An 18046-nucleotide genomic window follows, 5' to 3' on the forward strand; every position below is an offset into this window, starting at 1 on the left:
ACGTACTGTGGGTGGAGGATTTCAATGCCGACCACCAAGAGTGGCTCGGCAGCAGTAATACTGACCAAGCTGGTCAGGTTCTAAAGAGCATAGCTGATAGATGGGGTCTGCGGCAGGGAGTGAGAGAACCAACAAGAGGGATAAACATAATTGACCTAATTCTTGCATCTGCAGCTGGCAGATTGATATCTGTCCATGATAGTATTGGTAAGAGCGACCACTGCACAGTCCCTGTGAAGACAAAATCCCTCCTTTACATTGGGAATAACTTCCATTGTGTTGTGTGGCACTTTCACTGACTTCAAACAGATCTAGCAAATCAGAACTGGGTATCCATGAAATGCTGTGGATCATCATCAGCAGAATTGTACTCTAACCTCATGGCCTGGCATATCCTCCATTCAACCGTTACCATCAAGCCAGGGGATTAACCCCAGTTCAATGGAGAGTGCAGGAGGGCATGCTAGGAGTAGCTTCAGGCATACCTGAAAATGAGGTGTCAACCTCGTGAAGATACCAACAGAATTACTTGCATGCCAAGCAACATAAGCAGCAAGTGATAAAAAGAGCTAAGTGATCCCACAATTAACAGATCAGATTTAAGCTCTGCAGTCATCCAGTCAGGAGTGGTGGTGGACGATTAAACAACTCACTGGAGAAAGCTCCACAAATATCTCCATCCCCAATGATGGAAAAGCCCAGTCCATCAATGCAAAAGATGAGGCTGAAGCTTTCACAGCAATCTTCAGCCAGAAGTGCGAAGTAGATAATCCATCTTGACCACCTCCAGTGGTCCCCAGCATTACAGGTACCAGTCTTCAGCCAATTCGATTCACTGTACGTGACATCAAGAAACAGTTGGAGACACTGGATACTTTAAAGGCTACAAGTCCTGACAATATCGTAGTAATGAAAATTTTGGTTCCAGAGCTTGTTGCTCCCCTAGCCATGCTGTTCTAGTACAGTTAGAACACTATCATCTACCCAACAATGTGGAAAATTACCCAGATATGTCCTGCACATAAAATGCAGGACAAATCCAACCCAATCAATTACTGTCCCATCAGTCTCCTCACAATCATCAGTAAAGTGATGGAAGGTGTCATTGACAGTGCTATCAAGTAGCACTTGCTCAGCAATAACTTTCTCAATGACCTCACTTTGGTTTTTGCCAGGGCAACTCAGGCTCTTACCTCATGATAGCTTTGGTTCAAACATGGATAAAAGAGCTGAATTCCTGAAGTGAGGTGAGAGTGACAGCCTGAAAATGTGTTGCTGGAAAAGCGCAGCAGGTCAGGCAGCATCCAAAGAGCAGGAGAATCGACGTTTCGGGCATGAGCCCTTTTTCAGGAAGAAGGGCTGATTCCTAAAGAAGGGCTCATACCTGAAACATCGATTCTCCTGCTCCTTGGATGCTGCCTGACCTGCACTTTTCCAGCAACACATTTTCAGCTCTGATCTCCAGCATCTGCAGTCCTCACTTTCTCCTGAGAGTGACAGCCCTTCACATGAAAGTTGCATTCACCTGAGTGTGGCATCAAGGAACCCGAGCAAAACTTCAATCTCTGGTTATCAGGGGGCAAACTCTGCTGGTTGGAGTCATACCTGACATATGGGAAGATGGTCATGAATCTTGGAGGTCAGTCATTTCAGCTACAGGTCATCTCTGTAGGAGCTCCTGAGGGTAGTGTACTGGGCCCAGACATCTTCAACTGCTTCCTCAATGATCTTCCTCCCTCCACCATAAGGTCAGAAGTGAGGATGTTTGCCGATGATTACACAATGTTCAAAACAACTCAAAACTCCTTGGATACTCAAGCAGTCCATGTTCAAATGCAAGATGATCTAGACAGTAGGAGAAAGTGAGGACTGCAGATGCTGGAGACCAGAGTTGAAAAGTGTGGTGCTGGAAAAGCGCAGCAGGCCAGGCAGCAGCCGAGGAGCAGGAGAATCGACGTTTCGGGCATAAGCCCTTCTTCAGGAATGAGGCTGATGTGCCAAGCGGGCTGAGATAAAAGGTAGTGGAGAGGGGGGGTGGAATTTGGGGGAAGGGCGCTGGGAATAAGGTGGAAGGAGGTGAGGGTGATAGGCCGGAGAGGGGGTGGGGGTGGAGAGGTTGGGAAGAAGATTGCAGATCAAGAGGGTGGTGCTGAATCCGGGGGTTGGGACAGAGATAAGGTGGGGGGAGGGGAAATGAGGAAGCTGGAGAAATCTACATTCATCCCGTGTGGTTGGAGGGTTCCTAGGCGGAAGATGAAGATGATCTAGACAGTATCCAGGGTTGGGCCGACAAGTGGCAAGTAACATTCATGCCATCCAAATGCCAGGCTATGCCCATCACCAATCTAACCATGGCTCTTTGACATTCAGTGGTGTTGCCGTCATTGAATATCTGACTATCAACATGCTGGGGTTATCATTGACCAGAAGCTCAACTGGGCTCACCACATAAATACAGTAGCTACAGGCCCAGGTCAGAGGCTAGGAATGCTGCGTCAAGTAATTCACCACCTGGCTCCCCAAAGCCTGTCCACCATTTATAAGGTACAAGTCAGGGGTGTGATCAAATACTCCCTACTTACCCGGATGAGTGTAGCTCCAACAATACTCAAGAAGCTTGATGGCATCCAGGACAAAGCAGGCCGCTTGATTGGCAAGCATCCATAAGCACCCACTCCCTCCATCACTGATGCTAAGTAGCCATAGTATGAACTATCTGCAAGATCCACTGTAAAAATTCACTAAAGATCTCCAGACATCACCTTCTAAACCCACGATCACTTCCATCCAGAAGGACAAGGACAGCAAATATATGGGAATACCGTCATCTGCAAGTTCTCCTCCAAGCCACTCACCATTGTGACTTGGACATATATCGCCATTCCTTCATTGTCACGAGGTGAAAATCCTGGAATCCCCCCCCCCCGCAATGGTATTGTGGATCAACCCACAGCAGGTGGACTGCAGCACCACCTTCTCAAGGGCAACTAGGAACTAGCAATAAATGCTGACCAGCAAGCAAGCAATGCCCACATCCCACAAATGGATAAATTTTATTTTTAAATCCTGTTAGCCTATTCTGTAATTCAATTAAATTGTGACTAATCTGTAACTCATTTTTGTTCTTTGACTCATTATACTCTTACTGAACAAAAATCTATCCGTCTCCGTCAATCTTCATTGGACATCGCAGTTGACTCACCAATCTTTTGGAAAAAGCATTCCAGATTTTTACTACCCTTTTTCTTATAAAAATGCTTTCTAATTTCACTTCCGTCAGCGTCCCTTTCATTTTCATGTTATTCTTCCTCAATCTGATTTCCTCCATGAGAGGAAATATATGCTCCTTTTCAAAACACTTCTTCATTTTAAACATTTTGGTCAGATCACCACTCAACTTCCTAAATATACGTGATGTGTCAAATTTATGCAATCCAACCTCATGTCATTCTGATGAATCAGGGTAATACACTTTCCAAGGCTAATATGCCCATCCTGCAGTCTGTTATCTAAAACAGCACTGTACTCCAAAAGAAGTCTGATGAAGAGTTTGCATACCATTTTTGACCTTTGTATGCTAACTTCTTTGAGTAAAGACAAATATTTCATAAGTCTTTTTCAACCTTTAGCTAGATTTCTTTGAATTCATATATACATGTTCATATAAACATGTTCTGCAATACTATTGTTCTTTCAGCTATATGCAATGAATCTGACAATTCATTTTTGCACGAGGTGATTTAAACCAATGCACATCTTAACCCTTGTACTATTTGTGACCAACCAATATATACCTCTTTGACCAATCAATAGAGTACATAACTGTACCATGTGTAACTCACCAATGCCTGTACCCACGTAATCAACAATTGTATTTTGTGTAGTTATTTTCTTTCCTTATGTTTTTGTGGAAAATTCTATAATAATTAGCCTTTTTTTCTTGAAGTGCTGCTGGATTGCTAATCTCCAAATCTTGATGTTTGAGCAACATAAAAATCATTCTTAGTAAATAGTATGTGAATTTTAAATCCTGTTCCTTGATATTCTCTTACATTGTTAATTATTTTTCAGTATTACTGGATATGTCGACCTTGCAACTATATTTTGATCTCTATCATAGCATTCCTCCTTCACTTTCCCCACTGGTAAGTCTTACTGTGTGAATTTGACAGTGATTTCTAATGCATATTGCATAGCTTAGTTAACATGTTAGCTTTATTAAAAAAATACATACCTCTGGGACATGTGTTTCAACCAACCCCACTCTATCGGAATGGATGTTGCTTCTGCCTTTAGCCATAAGGAGCTTAATGTTAAATTCCTTTATGCAGACTGAATCCAACTTCATGTAAATTTAGATTTGCAAAACACCACCTCTAACTTGATATTAAATTGGGAATCTCACTCAGAGCAAACATAGCATTTAAATTCTCACTGGCGGTATGAAGGTTGTTTCTCAGTTAGGACTGAGATATTTGACCCAATGCTTTACTTGACATGAGACTGCTTGACACCAAAACTGATAGTTGGCATGGAAAATGTTATACTCACCAACTCTGAAATTCACAAAAGAATTATTTGTGAAATAAACTTTGTGAAAGGTCCAAGCATTTGTTGTTTTTCATTTCAAAGCTATGAAGTTATGTTTTATTTTCTTGATGAGGCAAGTGAGAAAATTATGCTGGTTTAGTATTATAGTTTCTTATACACAAGGGCAGATGATCAATTGGTCACTGATCACACAGTTGCTCCTGACTTAGAATATTCAACTACATCCTGTAAATATGAAGCACATAAAATAATTTTTTGTTTCTTTTTGAGATCATTTTTGAGTTTTTCACAGTAGTGAGCCTCTTATTTTCTCCATGCTGTCACAGTAATGGCTTAACAGATCGTTCAGATTAAAGGTTACAATTTTTCCGCAAGGCACCCAAACTGAGAGAATACTATGAAGGAGCGGGTTAGTAATCTCATCAGGTGCCATTGGAGTTTTCTTTTGTTGATGGATATGACTCCAGGTTGTGCTAACGGCCACAGATAGAGAGTCATTGAGTCATACAGCATGGAAACAGGTCCTTTAATTCAACCCGTCCATGCCGAATATAATCCCAAACCAAATTGGTCCCACCTGCCTGCTCCTGGCCCATATCCCTCCAAACTTTTCTTATTCATGTACTTATCCAAATGTCTTTTAAACATTACAGTTGTACCTACATCCACCACTTCCTTAAGAGGTTCAAAACACCCTCTGTGTAAAACATTTGCCTCTCGTGTCATTTTTAAATCTCTCTCCTCTCACCTTAAATATGTGCCCCCTCATCTTGAAATCCCTGATCCTAGGAAAAACATAACTAACATTAACTCTATCTATACCTCTGATTTGTTTTATAAACTTGTATACTGCTGCCTCTCAACCTCCTAAACTCCAGTGGAAGAACTCCCAGCCTATCCAGTCTTTCTTTGTAACTCGAACCTTCCATACCAGGCAACATCCTCGTAAATCTCTTCTGAACCCTTTCCAGCTTAATAATATCCTTCCTATAATTAGGCAACCAATTCTGGACACAATATTCCAGTAGAGGCCTCACCAATGTTCTGTACAACTTCAACATGACTTCCCAACTAAGAACTGAGCAATGAAGGCAAACGTGTCAAACACCTTTTTAACCACCATGTTGACATGTGATGCAAACTTCAAAGAATTATGTACCTGCACCCTTTGGTACCTCTGTTTTAAGGCACGACCCTTAAGATAGGCCCTACCATTAATTGTCTAAGCCCAACACTTATTGTACCAAAATCCAAGACCCCTTTGTAACCTTCGAAAACCTTCTTCACTGTCCACACGCCACCCATTTTGGTGTCGCCCCCAAACTTACTAACCATGCCTTTTGATTTTCTCATCCAAATCACTTAAGTAAATGACAAACAAACAAAGGGTCAAGAACCGAGCCCTTGTGGAACACTGTGGTGACTGGCTTCCAGGCTGACAAACAACCCTCCCCACCACTCCCTCTCCTATAGTTAAGCCAATTGGATCAGTGTTTATTGGGTATCTGGAGCACAGCAAAATTTCTAACTTTTCTCATCTCTGCCGAGGGTATTTCAGTTTCTAGAATTCCTGATTTCATGCTGATAAGCCTTATTTCCTGAACTCTTGCCTCCCCTCTTGTCATGTTATACAGCTGATACTTGGGACTGTAGGACAATTTGTCAGATTTAATTTGCATTTATCTAGTACCTCATAGGTAATACAGTCATAGACGTACAGCACGGAAACAGACCCTTCTATCCAACTCATCCATGCCGACCAGATATCTCAACCCAATCTGGTCCCATATGCCAGCACTTGGCCCATATCCCTCTAAACCCTTCCTAATCATATACCCATCCAGATGCCTTTTAAATGTTGCAATTCTACCAGTCTCCACCACTTCCTCTGGCACCTCAACCCATAGGCGTACCACTCTCTGAATGAAAAAGTTGCCTCTTAGGTCTCTTTTATATCTTTCCCCCTCACCCTAAACCTATGCCCTCTAGTTCTGGACTCCTCCACCCCAGGGAAAAGACTTTGTCTATTTATTAGCCTCTGATGCTCCAGGGAAAACAGCCCTAGCCTATTCAACCTCTCCCGATAGCTCAAATCCTCCAACCCTGGCAACATCCTTGTAAATCTTTTCTGAACCCTTTCAAGTTTCACAACATCTTTCCGATAGAAGGAGACCAGAATTGCACACAATATTCAAACGGTGGCCTAACCAACGTCCTGTACAGCCCCAACATGACCTCCCAACTCCTGTACTCAATACTCTGACCAATAAAGGAAAGCATACCAAACACAGCTTTCACTATCCTGTCTACCTACCACTCCACTTTCAAGGAGCTGTGAACTTGCACTCCAAGGTCTCTTTGTTCAGCAACACTCCCAAGGACTTTACCATTAAGTGTGTAGGTCCTGCCAAGATTTGCTTTCCCAAAATGCAGCACCTCACATTTATCTAAATTAAACTATGTCTGACACTTCTCAGCCCATTGGCCCATCTGATCAAGATCCTATTGTAATCTGAAGTAACCTACTTCACTGTCCACTACACCTCCAATTTTGGTGTCATCTGCAAGCTTACTAACTAAACCCTTTATGCTCACATCCAAATAATTTATATAAGTGATGAAAAGTACTGGACCCAGTACTGATCCTTGTGGCATTCCACTGTTCACAGGCCTCCAGTCTGAAAAGCAAACCTCCATCACTACCCTCTGTCTTCTACCTTTGAGCCAGTTCCGTATCCAAATGGCTAGTTCTCCCTGTATTCCATGACATCTAACCTTGTTAACCAGTCTCCCATGGGGAATCTTGTTGAACACTTTACTGAAGTTCACCTAGGTCATGTCCACCACTCTGCTCTCATCAATCCTCTTTGTTCCTTCATCAAAAAACTCAGTCAAGTTTGTGAGACATGATTTCCTTGTTATCTCATTCCTGAAGACTTCCTATTTTCCAGCTGTCTCTTTCCCTCTGAACATCTGCGCCAAATTGGCTTTTGAAAGTTCTTGCCTAATACTGTCAAAATTGGCTTTCCTCCAATTTCGAACTTCAACTTTTAGATCTGGATTATTCTTTTCCATCACTATTTTAAAACTAATAGAATTATAGTTGCTGGCCCCAAACTGCTCCCCCACTGACACCTCAGTCACCTGCCCTGCCTTATTTCCCAAGAATAGGACATTTTGCATCTTCTCTAGTAGGTACATCAACATACTGAATAAGAAACGTTTCTTGTACACACTTTACAACTTCCTCTCCATCTAAACACTATGACAGTCCCAGTCTATGTTTAGAAAGTTAAAATCCCGATAACCACCCTATTATTCTTACAGATAACGGAGATCTCCTTGCAGATTTGTTTCTCAATTTCCCTCTGACTATTTGGGCGTCTATAATACAATCACAATCAGGTGATCACCTCTTTCTTATTTCTTAGTTCCACCCAAATACCTTCCTTGGATGTGTTTTCGGGAATATCCTCTCTCAGTACAGCTGTAATGCTATCCCTTATCAAAAATGCCACTCCCCCTCCTCTCTTGCCTCCCTTTCTATCCTTCCTGTAGCATTTGTATCCTGGAACATTAAGCTACCAGTCCTGTCCATCTCTGAGCCACGTTTCTGCAATTGCTATGATATCCACTTCGTTCCCCCCCCCCCCCCCCACATGCGCACACCTTACTAGTTTAAGCAGCTCTAGTAAATCTCCCTGCCAATATATTAGTCCCCTTTAGGTGCAGTCTGTCCTTCTTGTACAAGTCACTTCTACCCCAAAAAAACCTTCCAATGATCCAAAAATGTGAATCCTTCTCCCATACACCAGCTCCTCAGCCATGTATTCATCTGCTCTATCCTCCTATTCCTGCCTTCACTAGCTTGTAGCACCTGGAGTAATCCAGATATTACTACTCTCAAGGACCTCCTTTTTAAATTCCTGCCTAACTCTCTGTAATCTCCCTTCAGAATCTCAACCTTTTCTCTTCCTATGTTGTTGGTTCCATTATGTACAATGAGCTACTGCTGGTCCCTCACCTGCTTGAGAATGTTCTGCACCCTCTCTAAGACATCCTTAATCACGATTCCTGAGGAAGGGCTTATGCCCGAAATGTCGATTCTCCTGCTCCTTTGATGCTGCCTGACCTGCTGTGCTTTTCCAGCAACACATTTTTAAAAATCCTTAATCCTGGCACCAAGGAAGCAACACACCATTCTGATATGTTGCTGCTGGCCACAGAAACGTCTGTCTTTACCTTGGAGTAGAGAGTCCCCTAACACAATCGATTGCTTGGAGCCCGACATACCTCTCATTACATTAGAGCCAGTCTCAATACTAGAAACTTGGCTGTTTGTGCTACGTATTCCTGAGTGTCTATCACCCCCTACATTTTCCAAAACAGCATAGTTGTTTGAAATGGGTATAGCCACAGAAGACTCCTGCACTACCTGCCTACCTCTCTTACCTTTGTTGGAGTTAACCCATCTATGTTACTGTATCTGAGACTTTCCCCCCTTCCTGTAACTGCCATCCATCATATCTCCTTGTTCTTGTAAACTCCTCATTGCCTCTAACTGCCTCTCCAACTGATCCATTCGATCTGATAGGATTCGCAACCAACTGCATTTATTGCAGATATAATCCTCAGTAACCCATAAACTCTCCCTAAACTCCCACCATCCGACAAGAAGAGCGTATCATTCTACTAAAAGCCATTTTTGCTTCTTTCAATCTACAGACCCAGAAAATAGTACTGTCTTATTCCTCTACAAAACACTGCTGCAGGTTAAATTCATATTTATGGCTTATATTTTAAGTTTAATCAAGAGACAGAGCTCAATAAAACATATTCAAGAAAGAATCCACTCTACTCACTTCTGTCGACTTATTTTAAGGCCGCACTTAAAATCCACTTATCTGCTTCTGTGCTGTGACCTTTCCCAAACAGATTCCTCCCAGATTAGTTATGAATTTCACTGTTCTTTAAATTTTCCCAGACTCACTCCAATATCCAACGATACATGAATTCAACAGCAAAAGCAATAAAAGTATTTCAGAATCAATCAGTTATATGGGTAATCAAGGTGGTCAATTTATACGCAGCAAGATTTCACAAGTTGCCAATGAGAGTGATCTTAGGTTCATTAATTTTTGGTCACGTTAGTTGGATAATGTTATTTGGCCACTAGACCTATGCAGTGTAGAAATTATGATGCCATGCATGCTAAATGGTAACTCTGGAAACAAGTATTATTCTTGTTATTGTTTCCTTGAATGAAGGTCTTAAATTCTAATGTGCACTGAAATGCAGCTGACCATTATGTCTTGGAAAAGTGACAGTAAACTGGTAAATGTTCACAGACTGAATAAAACTTGAAAATTTGATTTTAATTAGTAAATTTTACTTCATTGATTGGAAGTTTCTTCCTATTTAGTTGAAGAATTTAGATGCCAAATTTGACTCTAAATGAGCTCAACTGTGCTCGTGTATTGATTAATATCCAGTTGTGATAGGGACATTGTTTACTCCTTCTTTTGCGATTTATTCTTGTATTTCCTAGGCACTTTCCTGTTTAGCCCAACTTGCTTCAGTGAGGAGGTCATTGTTTAGCAATACAGAAAGAGCGACATTTCTTACTCGCCTGATGAAAGGAATACAAAGAATACTTGAAAATCCTCAGGTAATGACTTAAGAAACTTGGTCATCACACAACCTTACCATGTAGTGATAATGAAATGTCGAATGGTTTGAAAGATTGCCCTGAGCGGAAAGCACAGAATTTGTTTGTAAAGCTATTTAAGAATTTGAGTTAAAGTTTAACCAATGACCTTTTGTTGTAACATTACCATTGGTTGTCATTTTGAACCATGTTGGAGCAATTGGCTTGCAGCAGAACCCTTCCCTCACAGATAATTTAAGTCAAATCTATCGCATTGTTTTATGCAGAGTCAAACATGTTTCCTAACTATTGTAAAAGCAGTGATGTAAAATTTTATATTTTTTTAAATTTAAAAATTGATCAGAAATGGTGAAATGGTTTTTGGTAACAATATTAGAAACATTTGAAAAGTTTTGGTATTGCTACCTTGAGAATGACTTGGAAGACGGTTAACTGCTGAACGCTGAACTTTTAAACCAAAAATGGTCAGTTTTTAATGGGTGACTGATGACATATGGCAGAAATTAGCTTCACTTTTTAAAGTGAAATATCATGTTCACTGTTTGATTTTTTTTGTGGAACTTATCTTAAATAAAAGATTTGAGTTCACGAATCTTTAGTAGGTTTCAGACTATTGGTTACAGCTGTGTTACTGAATGGGGATGAAATGAATTATGCAGTGGGTGACTTGCTCGTAGTGGTCCAATGTAAGGGAAAGTAAACCGCGCCACACAAACCTTGAGTTAATTCGTGAACTCAGGGGAGAGACAAGTCGACCGAATGGTCACAAGTCACTCCAATGAGATAGAGAGTTGCGTGATCATTTAGGTCATAATCATTTATCAATTAGCAAACTGTTAATTGCAGGATAATGATCAAGTTAGGTACTTTGCCCAGTCACTAGCCTCAGTCACGTGATATCGGAACAGTGTTGTTAAGTAGCTGATAAGCAAGTGTTAGTATACAATAGTTTCTTGCCAAAGAGAAGAACGATGCAAGGAAAGAATTCATTTATCAGGTAGTAGTACAGCTGCAAGGCCAATTGTCTTGCTGACCCTGGGAAAATACCAGCTTGGCAACCAGACTCTAATATGAGATTCAAAATGGTTTCCAGGCTTTTACTATGTGATAAAATGGCTGCTTTGAATTGAACAAATCTCCAACAGAAGCATTCATCAGTGAAAAAATTCCAGTTTCTTGAGAATTTTTAAGAGGTTTTACAGGATAAGTGCAAACTATGTTGGAAATTTTCATCATCTGAAGGTTAATATTTTTGGTGAGATTCTTCCTTGGAACTGAACAAATAATTTACATAAATTTTATTTCACATTTGCAGCATTTCTAACTTGGTCTTTTTATTTTTAATGTACATAAAAAAATCAAAAATACTTTTTTTGGAAAATTCAGACTACTTGTGTTTAATAAATTTGTCAGATAAGTATAGAAGATAACTGTCTTAATCTTAGCTCAGTAGCACATTTGAGATTGTGGTGCTGGAAAAGTACAGCAAGTCAGGCAGCATCCAAGGAACAGGAGAATCAATGTTTTGGGGATAAGCCCTTCATCAGGAATGAGGCTTGTGGGCTGGCAGGCTGAGAGATAAATGAAAGGAGGTGAGCTTGGGTGGAAAGTAGCTAAGAATGCGATAGGTAGATAGGTCAGAGAGGAGGTTAGAGCAGATAGATGGAAAAGGTGATGGACAAGTCAGGAGGGCGGTGCCAAGTTGGAGGCATGGGACTGGGATAATGGTGGAGTGGGAGTGGGTGGTAGGAAATGAGGAAACTAGTGAAATCCATATTGATCCTGGATCCTGGTTGGTTGCAGTGTCCCAAGTCAGAATATGAGGTGTTATTCCTCCAGGCATCGGGTGGTAAGTGTTTTGGCGATGGAGAAGGCTCAGGCCCTGCATGTCCTTCGCAAAGTAGGAGGGAGAGTTGAAGTATTCAGCCATGGGGCCTCACCAGTTTCCTCATTTCCCTAGCCCCCTTACCCAGTTCCAAACCTCCAACTCGGTACTGCCCTCCCGGCCTGTCCATCACCATTCCCATCTATCCGCTCCACTCTCCTCTCCGACCTATCACCTTCTCCCCCACCTTCATTTCATTATCGCATTCTCAGCTACCTTCACCCAAATCCCAACTCCCGCCCATTTATCTCTCCGCTCCCCCCAGCCCACAAGCCTCATTCCTGATGAAGAGCTTATGCCCGAAAGATTGATTCCCGTGCTCTTCGGATATTGCTTGACCTGCTGTGCTTTTCCAGCACCACCCTCTTGACTCTGATCTCCAGCATCTGCGGTCCTCACTTTCTCTCGGTAGCACATTTGGCTTTGCATCAGCAAATATAAAGAATTCAAGTCCTACTTCGTTGTAATCTAAACTGACAGTTCAGTGCAACCCCACTGAAGGTGATATCTTTTAACATGATTAATGCAAGACTAATATCCCATCCTCCTCTCATTCGACTGCCCCTCAGGACTGAAGATGATCTCTTCCAGTCTGGTGTTGTGGTTTCAGAGGTGACTGAACAGTTCATTGCTGGATCTGCACACGCAGGTGGGACAGATGGTGTTTGAAGAGGTTGGTGTGTGGGACGCTCAGGTGGTTGCATGTCCTTCTGCTGTTTGTGCTGGGGTTTCACCTGGGCCTGTTGGAAATACTTAAGTTGGTTCACTTCAGTTTGGGTGATCTAAGGCAAAAGATTCCTAAGAATCAATGGGGACATTCCCTTTTTGCATTGAGGCATTAGAGATGTCCTTGAAGGATTTTTTCTGCGCTCCTGGCGACCACTTGCCGTGACCAAGCTTAAAGTAGAGAACTTTGAAAGTTTGCATCTGTCATATGGATGATGTGCCCTGTCCAGTGCAGCAGATTGGCAGTAACCAGTGCTTCAGTGCTGCAGACACTGGCATGAAAAAGGACACTGTGCCTAGAGAGCCTGTTCTGCCAGTGGATTGGCAGGATTTTGCTGAGGACTGTTGGTGATACTGTTTGAGAGATTTAACTTGTCTGCTGTTCATTGTCCCATCACTATTCAAAAAAATAGACAAGAGATGTTCCTGGCGCCTGTACAAGATTTATCCCTCAACCATTGCTCAGTAGTGCCTCCTTCTGCCTCCTTCCCCCGTAATCTACTATGTATATCCTCTGATGCTATCTGCTTTCACCTTGAGCATCCTCCTGTTATCTTTGATATTCCCATTTCTACAAATTCCTGTGCTTCCTCCCTTTCTCCTTCCTGCCTCCAAGGCTTGACTCCTCAAGCTCTTCTGTCTTTGATATCCCTGCTGCTCCAAGTGTTGTTCAATTTAGAGGAGTGTTCATTCATCAGCTGAGTGGAATTGGGGTTTGGGGAGTGTGCATTTATTAAGACATTTCCGGTCCCATGTTTGATCTGAGGCTATGAGACTTCATGGGATCCAGAGGAAATGCTGAAGACTGCTTGGGCAATTCCGTCTTAAATCCTTACAGCTATTCTGCTACATCTGCTGGATTTGTCCTGCCTGTAAAGATCTCACCCAGAGCCCAAAAACATGGTGGCTTAGTGTTTAGCACTGCTGCCTCTCAGCACCACGGACCCAGGTTTGATTCCAGCCGCGGTGAATGTGGAGTTTGCACTTTCTCCCCGTGTCTGCGTGCGTTTTGTCCGGGTGCTCTGGTTTCCTCCCACGGTCCAAAGTTACATTGATTAGGTGAATTGGCCAAGCTAAATTATCTATAGTGTCCACGGATGTGTAGGCTAAGTGGTGTAGGTGGAGTGGATCTGGGTGGAGATACACTTTGGAGAGTCGGTGTGGACGTGATGGGCCGGATGGCCACCTTCCACACTCTAAGGATTCTATGAACATTACCTTGGTGTCAGGGTTACTTAGTCTAGTGGCAATACCACTTAAGGCCATGCCTCTACTGGTGCGCAAGGCATTCTACCAACCTCTCCAAATCCTCCCCCAAAGCAATTCCACACTGACAAGCAGCCTGCCTGATTTTCTGCACTAAAGGGCATATCGAAATGGTAGCACTAATGCTTACTGAAGCGTTAGTGTGCTAACAAGTATGCAGCATGGCAAGGCATAGAGACTGCAAGTGTTCAGGTAAATGATAAGTGAGTGCATACCAAGAAGCTGTGCACCCTGTGTTCAGGAAGTGGTAATGGCTCTAAGTCATGCTGTCACTCGACTAAAAACCCAGATACCCAGGTAACGATCTTGGGACCGGGTTTTGAATCCCACCAGCAGGACAGTCCCAACAGAGATGGTGAACAGTTGAATGCCTTTGGGTGAAGATGTCCTCAACATTTACCCCACACCCCATGAAATCTAATGGCATTAGATCAAATTTGAGCAAGGAAATCTTGTGATGAGCAAATACTACTGCACTCCCACTCAGCTGATGAATTCGCACTCTTCCACTTTGAACAACACTTGGAGGAAGCACTGAGGGTTGCAACGCTATAGAATGTAACGTAGGTGGGGCATGTTAATGTCCACCACCAAGAATGGCTAAGCAGCAACATTGCTGACAGAGTTGACCAAGGCATAAAGGAGACAGTGAGGTGTGCAGATGCTGGAGATCAGAGTTGAGAGTGTGTTGCTGGAAAAGCATAGCAGGCCAGGCAGCATCCAAGGAGCAGGAAAATCTACATTTCGGGCCGGAGCCCTTCATCAAGAATGAAGCTGGGAGCCTCGGGTTGAGAGATAAATGGGAGGGGGGTGGGGATGGGGAGAAGGGAGCTGAGAGTGCAACAGGTGGATGGAGCTGGGGGTAAAGGTGATAGTCGGAGAGGAGGGTGGAGCGGATAGGTGGGAAGGAAGATTGACAGGTCATGAGGGTGGTGCTGAGCTGGAAGGTTGGAACTGGGGTAAGGTGGGGGGAGGGGAAATTTGGAAAATGGTGAAGTCCACATTGATGCCCTGGGGTTGAAGGGTACTGAGGCGGAAGCTAAGGTGTTCTTCTTCAAGTCGGGTGGTGAGGGAATGGCGATGGAGGAAGCCAAGGACCTACATGGTCCTGGCATAAAGGACATAGCTGTTAGACTCGATGTATAGCAGCTAGGGAGGACACTAATGTTGACCTAATCCTCACCAATCTGCCTGCCACACTTGCATCTGTCCATGACAATATCAGTAAATGTGACCACAACACCATCCCTGAGGAGATAAAGTCTCATCTTCACATTGAGAATATTCTCGAATGTGTTGTCTGGCACTTTCACTGTGATAAATGGGATAGACTTTGAACAAACCTGTATTGTACTCAATCATGGCCCAACATATCCCCCATTTTATCATAACCATCAATTTAGGGATCAACTCTGTTTCAATGATGAGTGCAGGAGGGCATGCCAAGATTTCACTTGGCGTGCCTAAAAATGAGCTGTTATCCTGATGAAGCCAAAAACAGGATTACTTATGTGCCAAACAGCATAAGCAGCAAGTGATAGACAAAGCAAACAGAGCAGATCTAAGCTCTGCAGACCTGCCACATCGAGCCATGGATGGTGGTGGACAATTTAAAAATTCACATGAAGAGAAGGCTCCAGAAACATCCCCATCATCAATAATTTCAGAACCCAACATATCAATGCAAAAGATAAGAATGAAGAATTTGCAAGAATCTTCAGCGAGAAAGGCCGAGTGGATCATTTAGCTCGGCTTTGTTTCGAGGTCCCCAGCATCACAGATGTAAGTCTTCAGCCATTCCCTCATGTAATACCTTAATATGTATATGTCTACCCCACTTCAATTTATGGTCAGTGGTAAACTCCAGGATGTTGAAAGTGGGATTCGCTGATATTATCGAATATCCAGAGGTGACAGTTAGATCTTCTCTTTTTGACGTGCCCTCACTGGCCTATGGGCAAGCTCAACTCCCAATTACTGTACTAGAACTGGAAGTTTGTGACAGAAAATGTAAACTGCACTGCACAAAATGGAAACTGATTGCTGTTTCTTGAAGGGGTGGAACAGGGAGCAGAGCAGGGGATTAACTGCTTCACAGTTCACGTAATGCCCAAATGCTCACTGAAAAGTACTCAAGTCGCTATGCTCAAGTGATTCCAGCTTGCCGCTGCCTTAATACCAAATTTTGACTTTTCATTTTCAGAAATATTTGAATCAATCATTTCGGAAGTGGTAACAATAACAGATATTGCTGGTGAAACTCAGCACGTCTGACAGCACCTGTGAGAAGAAAGGAGTGCTAGCGTTTTAGGTCCATTGACTTCTCATCAGTTTGTCCAGCAATTTCTATTTTGTTTCATATCTCTGACATCTGCAGTTCTTTGTTTTATTGTGATGTTCAGAGATAGTGATGCACACCTCTGAGCAGGTGGGACTTGAACCTGGCCATCCAAACTGCAGTCAATACTAATTTAATTGTTAACTTTAAATCTGAAACATTTTTTTTAATGAAGCAAGGATATCGAGAAATAAAGGCCCAAGGCAAGGATATGGAGTTAGGAGACAGATCAGCTATGATCTTCTTGAATGCTGGAGCAGGCTCAAAGGGCTGAATGACCTACTCCTGTTCATGTGTTCCTCCTACTCAGAGGTAGGGAAACTACCACTGTCATAGAGATGTACAGCATGGAAACAGACCCTTCAGTCAAACTTGTCCCTGCCGACCAGATGTCCTAAATAAATCTTGTCCCATTTGCCAGCATTTGGTCCGTATCCTACCAAACCCTTCCTATTCATATACCCATCCAGATTCCGTTTAAATGCCATAATTATGTTGTTTTGGCATGGAGACGAACCTTTTCTGTTAATTAAACCAAACAGCCAGAAAAGCTCACCTCGCCTTGTAATCTGTTAAACTATGAGTTACAGAGAACTCATAAATCTCACGTTTAAAGAAAATAACATTAATTTATTTTATTACTGCAAAAGTGAACATTAAACATAACAAACTATTCACAAGTCTAAACCCCTCTTAACTGCTTACTCTCTGACTCCAACTCTATAACAATATACTGTTCCAATAGGATACTTACAAAAAAATGCATTAGCTTAATCTCAAAACCATAAAGTCTCTATCTTATTCTGTGTCTTCACTCTTGTAAGTTGATCTACTGAGCTACTGATCTCCCTGGGTTGTCCCCTTTCCTTTTACTGCTAGTATGTTTCACATGAAAAGGTAATTTTGATAGAGAGTGTTTTCTAATTTATTTGAGAGCAAGATGTTAGATGGGCAATTAGCTTTCCAGCAGTTTCTCTGTCTATGGCAGTTGCTCTCTGACCAATTTTAAAAATGTCTGTGTTCCTGTACCTGCCAACGTCGGATCGTCTCATTGTTTAGCCAACATCAAACTAATAAATTCAAACTTGATTGGGTTTTAGTATCCTGGGGCATAATTTAAACTGGTTAAATTTGAATTATTATCAAAACAGCATCCAAACTCAGGTATCCATTTCGCAGCCAAATGTTACATATTTTCAATTTTTCAGTACACTCTGGGACTGTCTTCTTGTCATAGTTCCTTGAAAGTGGAGTTGCAGGTAGATAAGATAGTGAAGAAGGCCTGGAGATCACGTTGCGGCTGTACAGGACATTGGTGCGGCCACTTTTGGAATATTGCATGCAATTCTGGTCTCTCTGCTATAGGGAGGATGTTGTGAAACTTGACAGAGTTCATAAAAGATTTTCAAGAATATCTTTCACAGTTGCTTGTAATCTCTCAGTTCAGAACACATTCTCCCTCTCTTAAAGGTACGGTTACATACCTTCAACTTCATAATAGTACCAGCCTCCACTACTTCATCTTACAGATCATTCCATACATGCACCATCCTCTGCGTACAAAACTTACCCTGCAGGTGTCTCCTAAATCTTGTCCCTCTCACCTTAAGTC

At 42.4% G+C, this 18046-nt stretch overlaps 1 protein-coding gene across 1 annotated transcript in view; it reads left to right on the forward strand.

Annotated features, from left to right (window-relative positions):
- LOC122556776 (ran-binding protein 17-like) overlaps positions 1-18046 on the forward strand; it is a 1080295-nt gene that overhangs the window by 267655 nt on the left and 794594 nt on the right. The window contains exons 8-9 of the mRNA XM_043703926.2: positions 4072-4145; positions 10100-10219. Coding sequence (XP_043559861.2) covers positions 4072-4145; positions 10100-10219 — 194 coding nt within the window. The remainder of the gene's footprint in view (positions 1-4071; positions 4146-10099; positions 10220-18046) is intronic.

This window comes from Chiloscyllium plagiosum, unplaced genomic scaffold, assembly GCF_037043375.1.
Source record: "Chiloscyllium plagiosum isolate Xiang-an unplaced genomic scaffold, Cpla_swu_hap1 HiC_scaffold_16, whole genome shotgun sequence".
Classification (NCBI taxonomy): Eukaryota; Metazoa; Chordata; class Chondrichthyes; order Orectolobiformes; family Hemiscylliidae; genus Chiloscyllium; species Chiloscyllium plagiosum.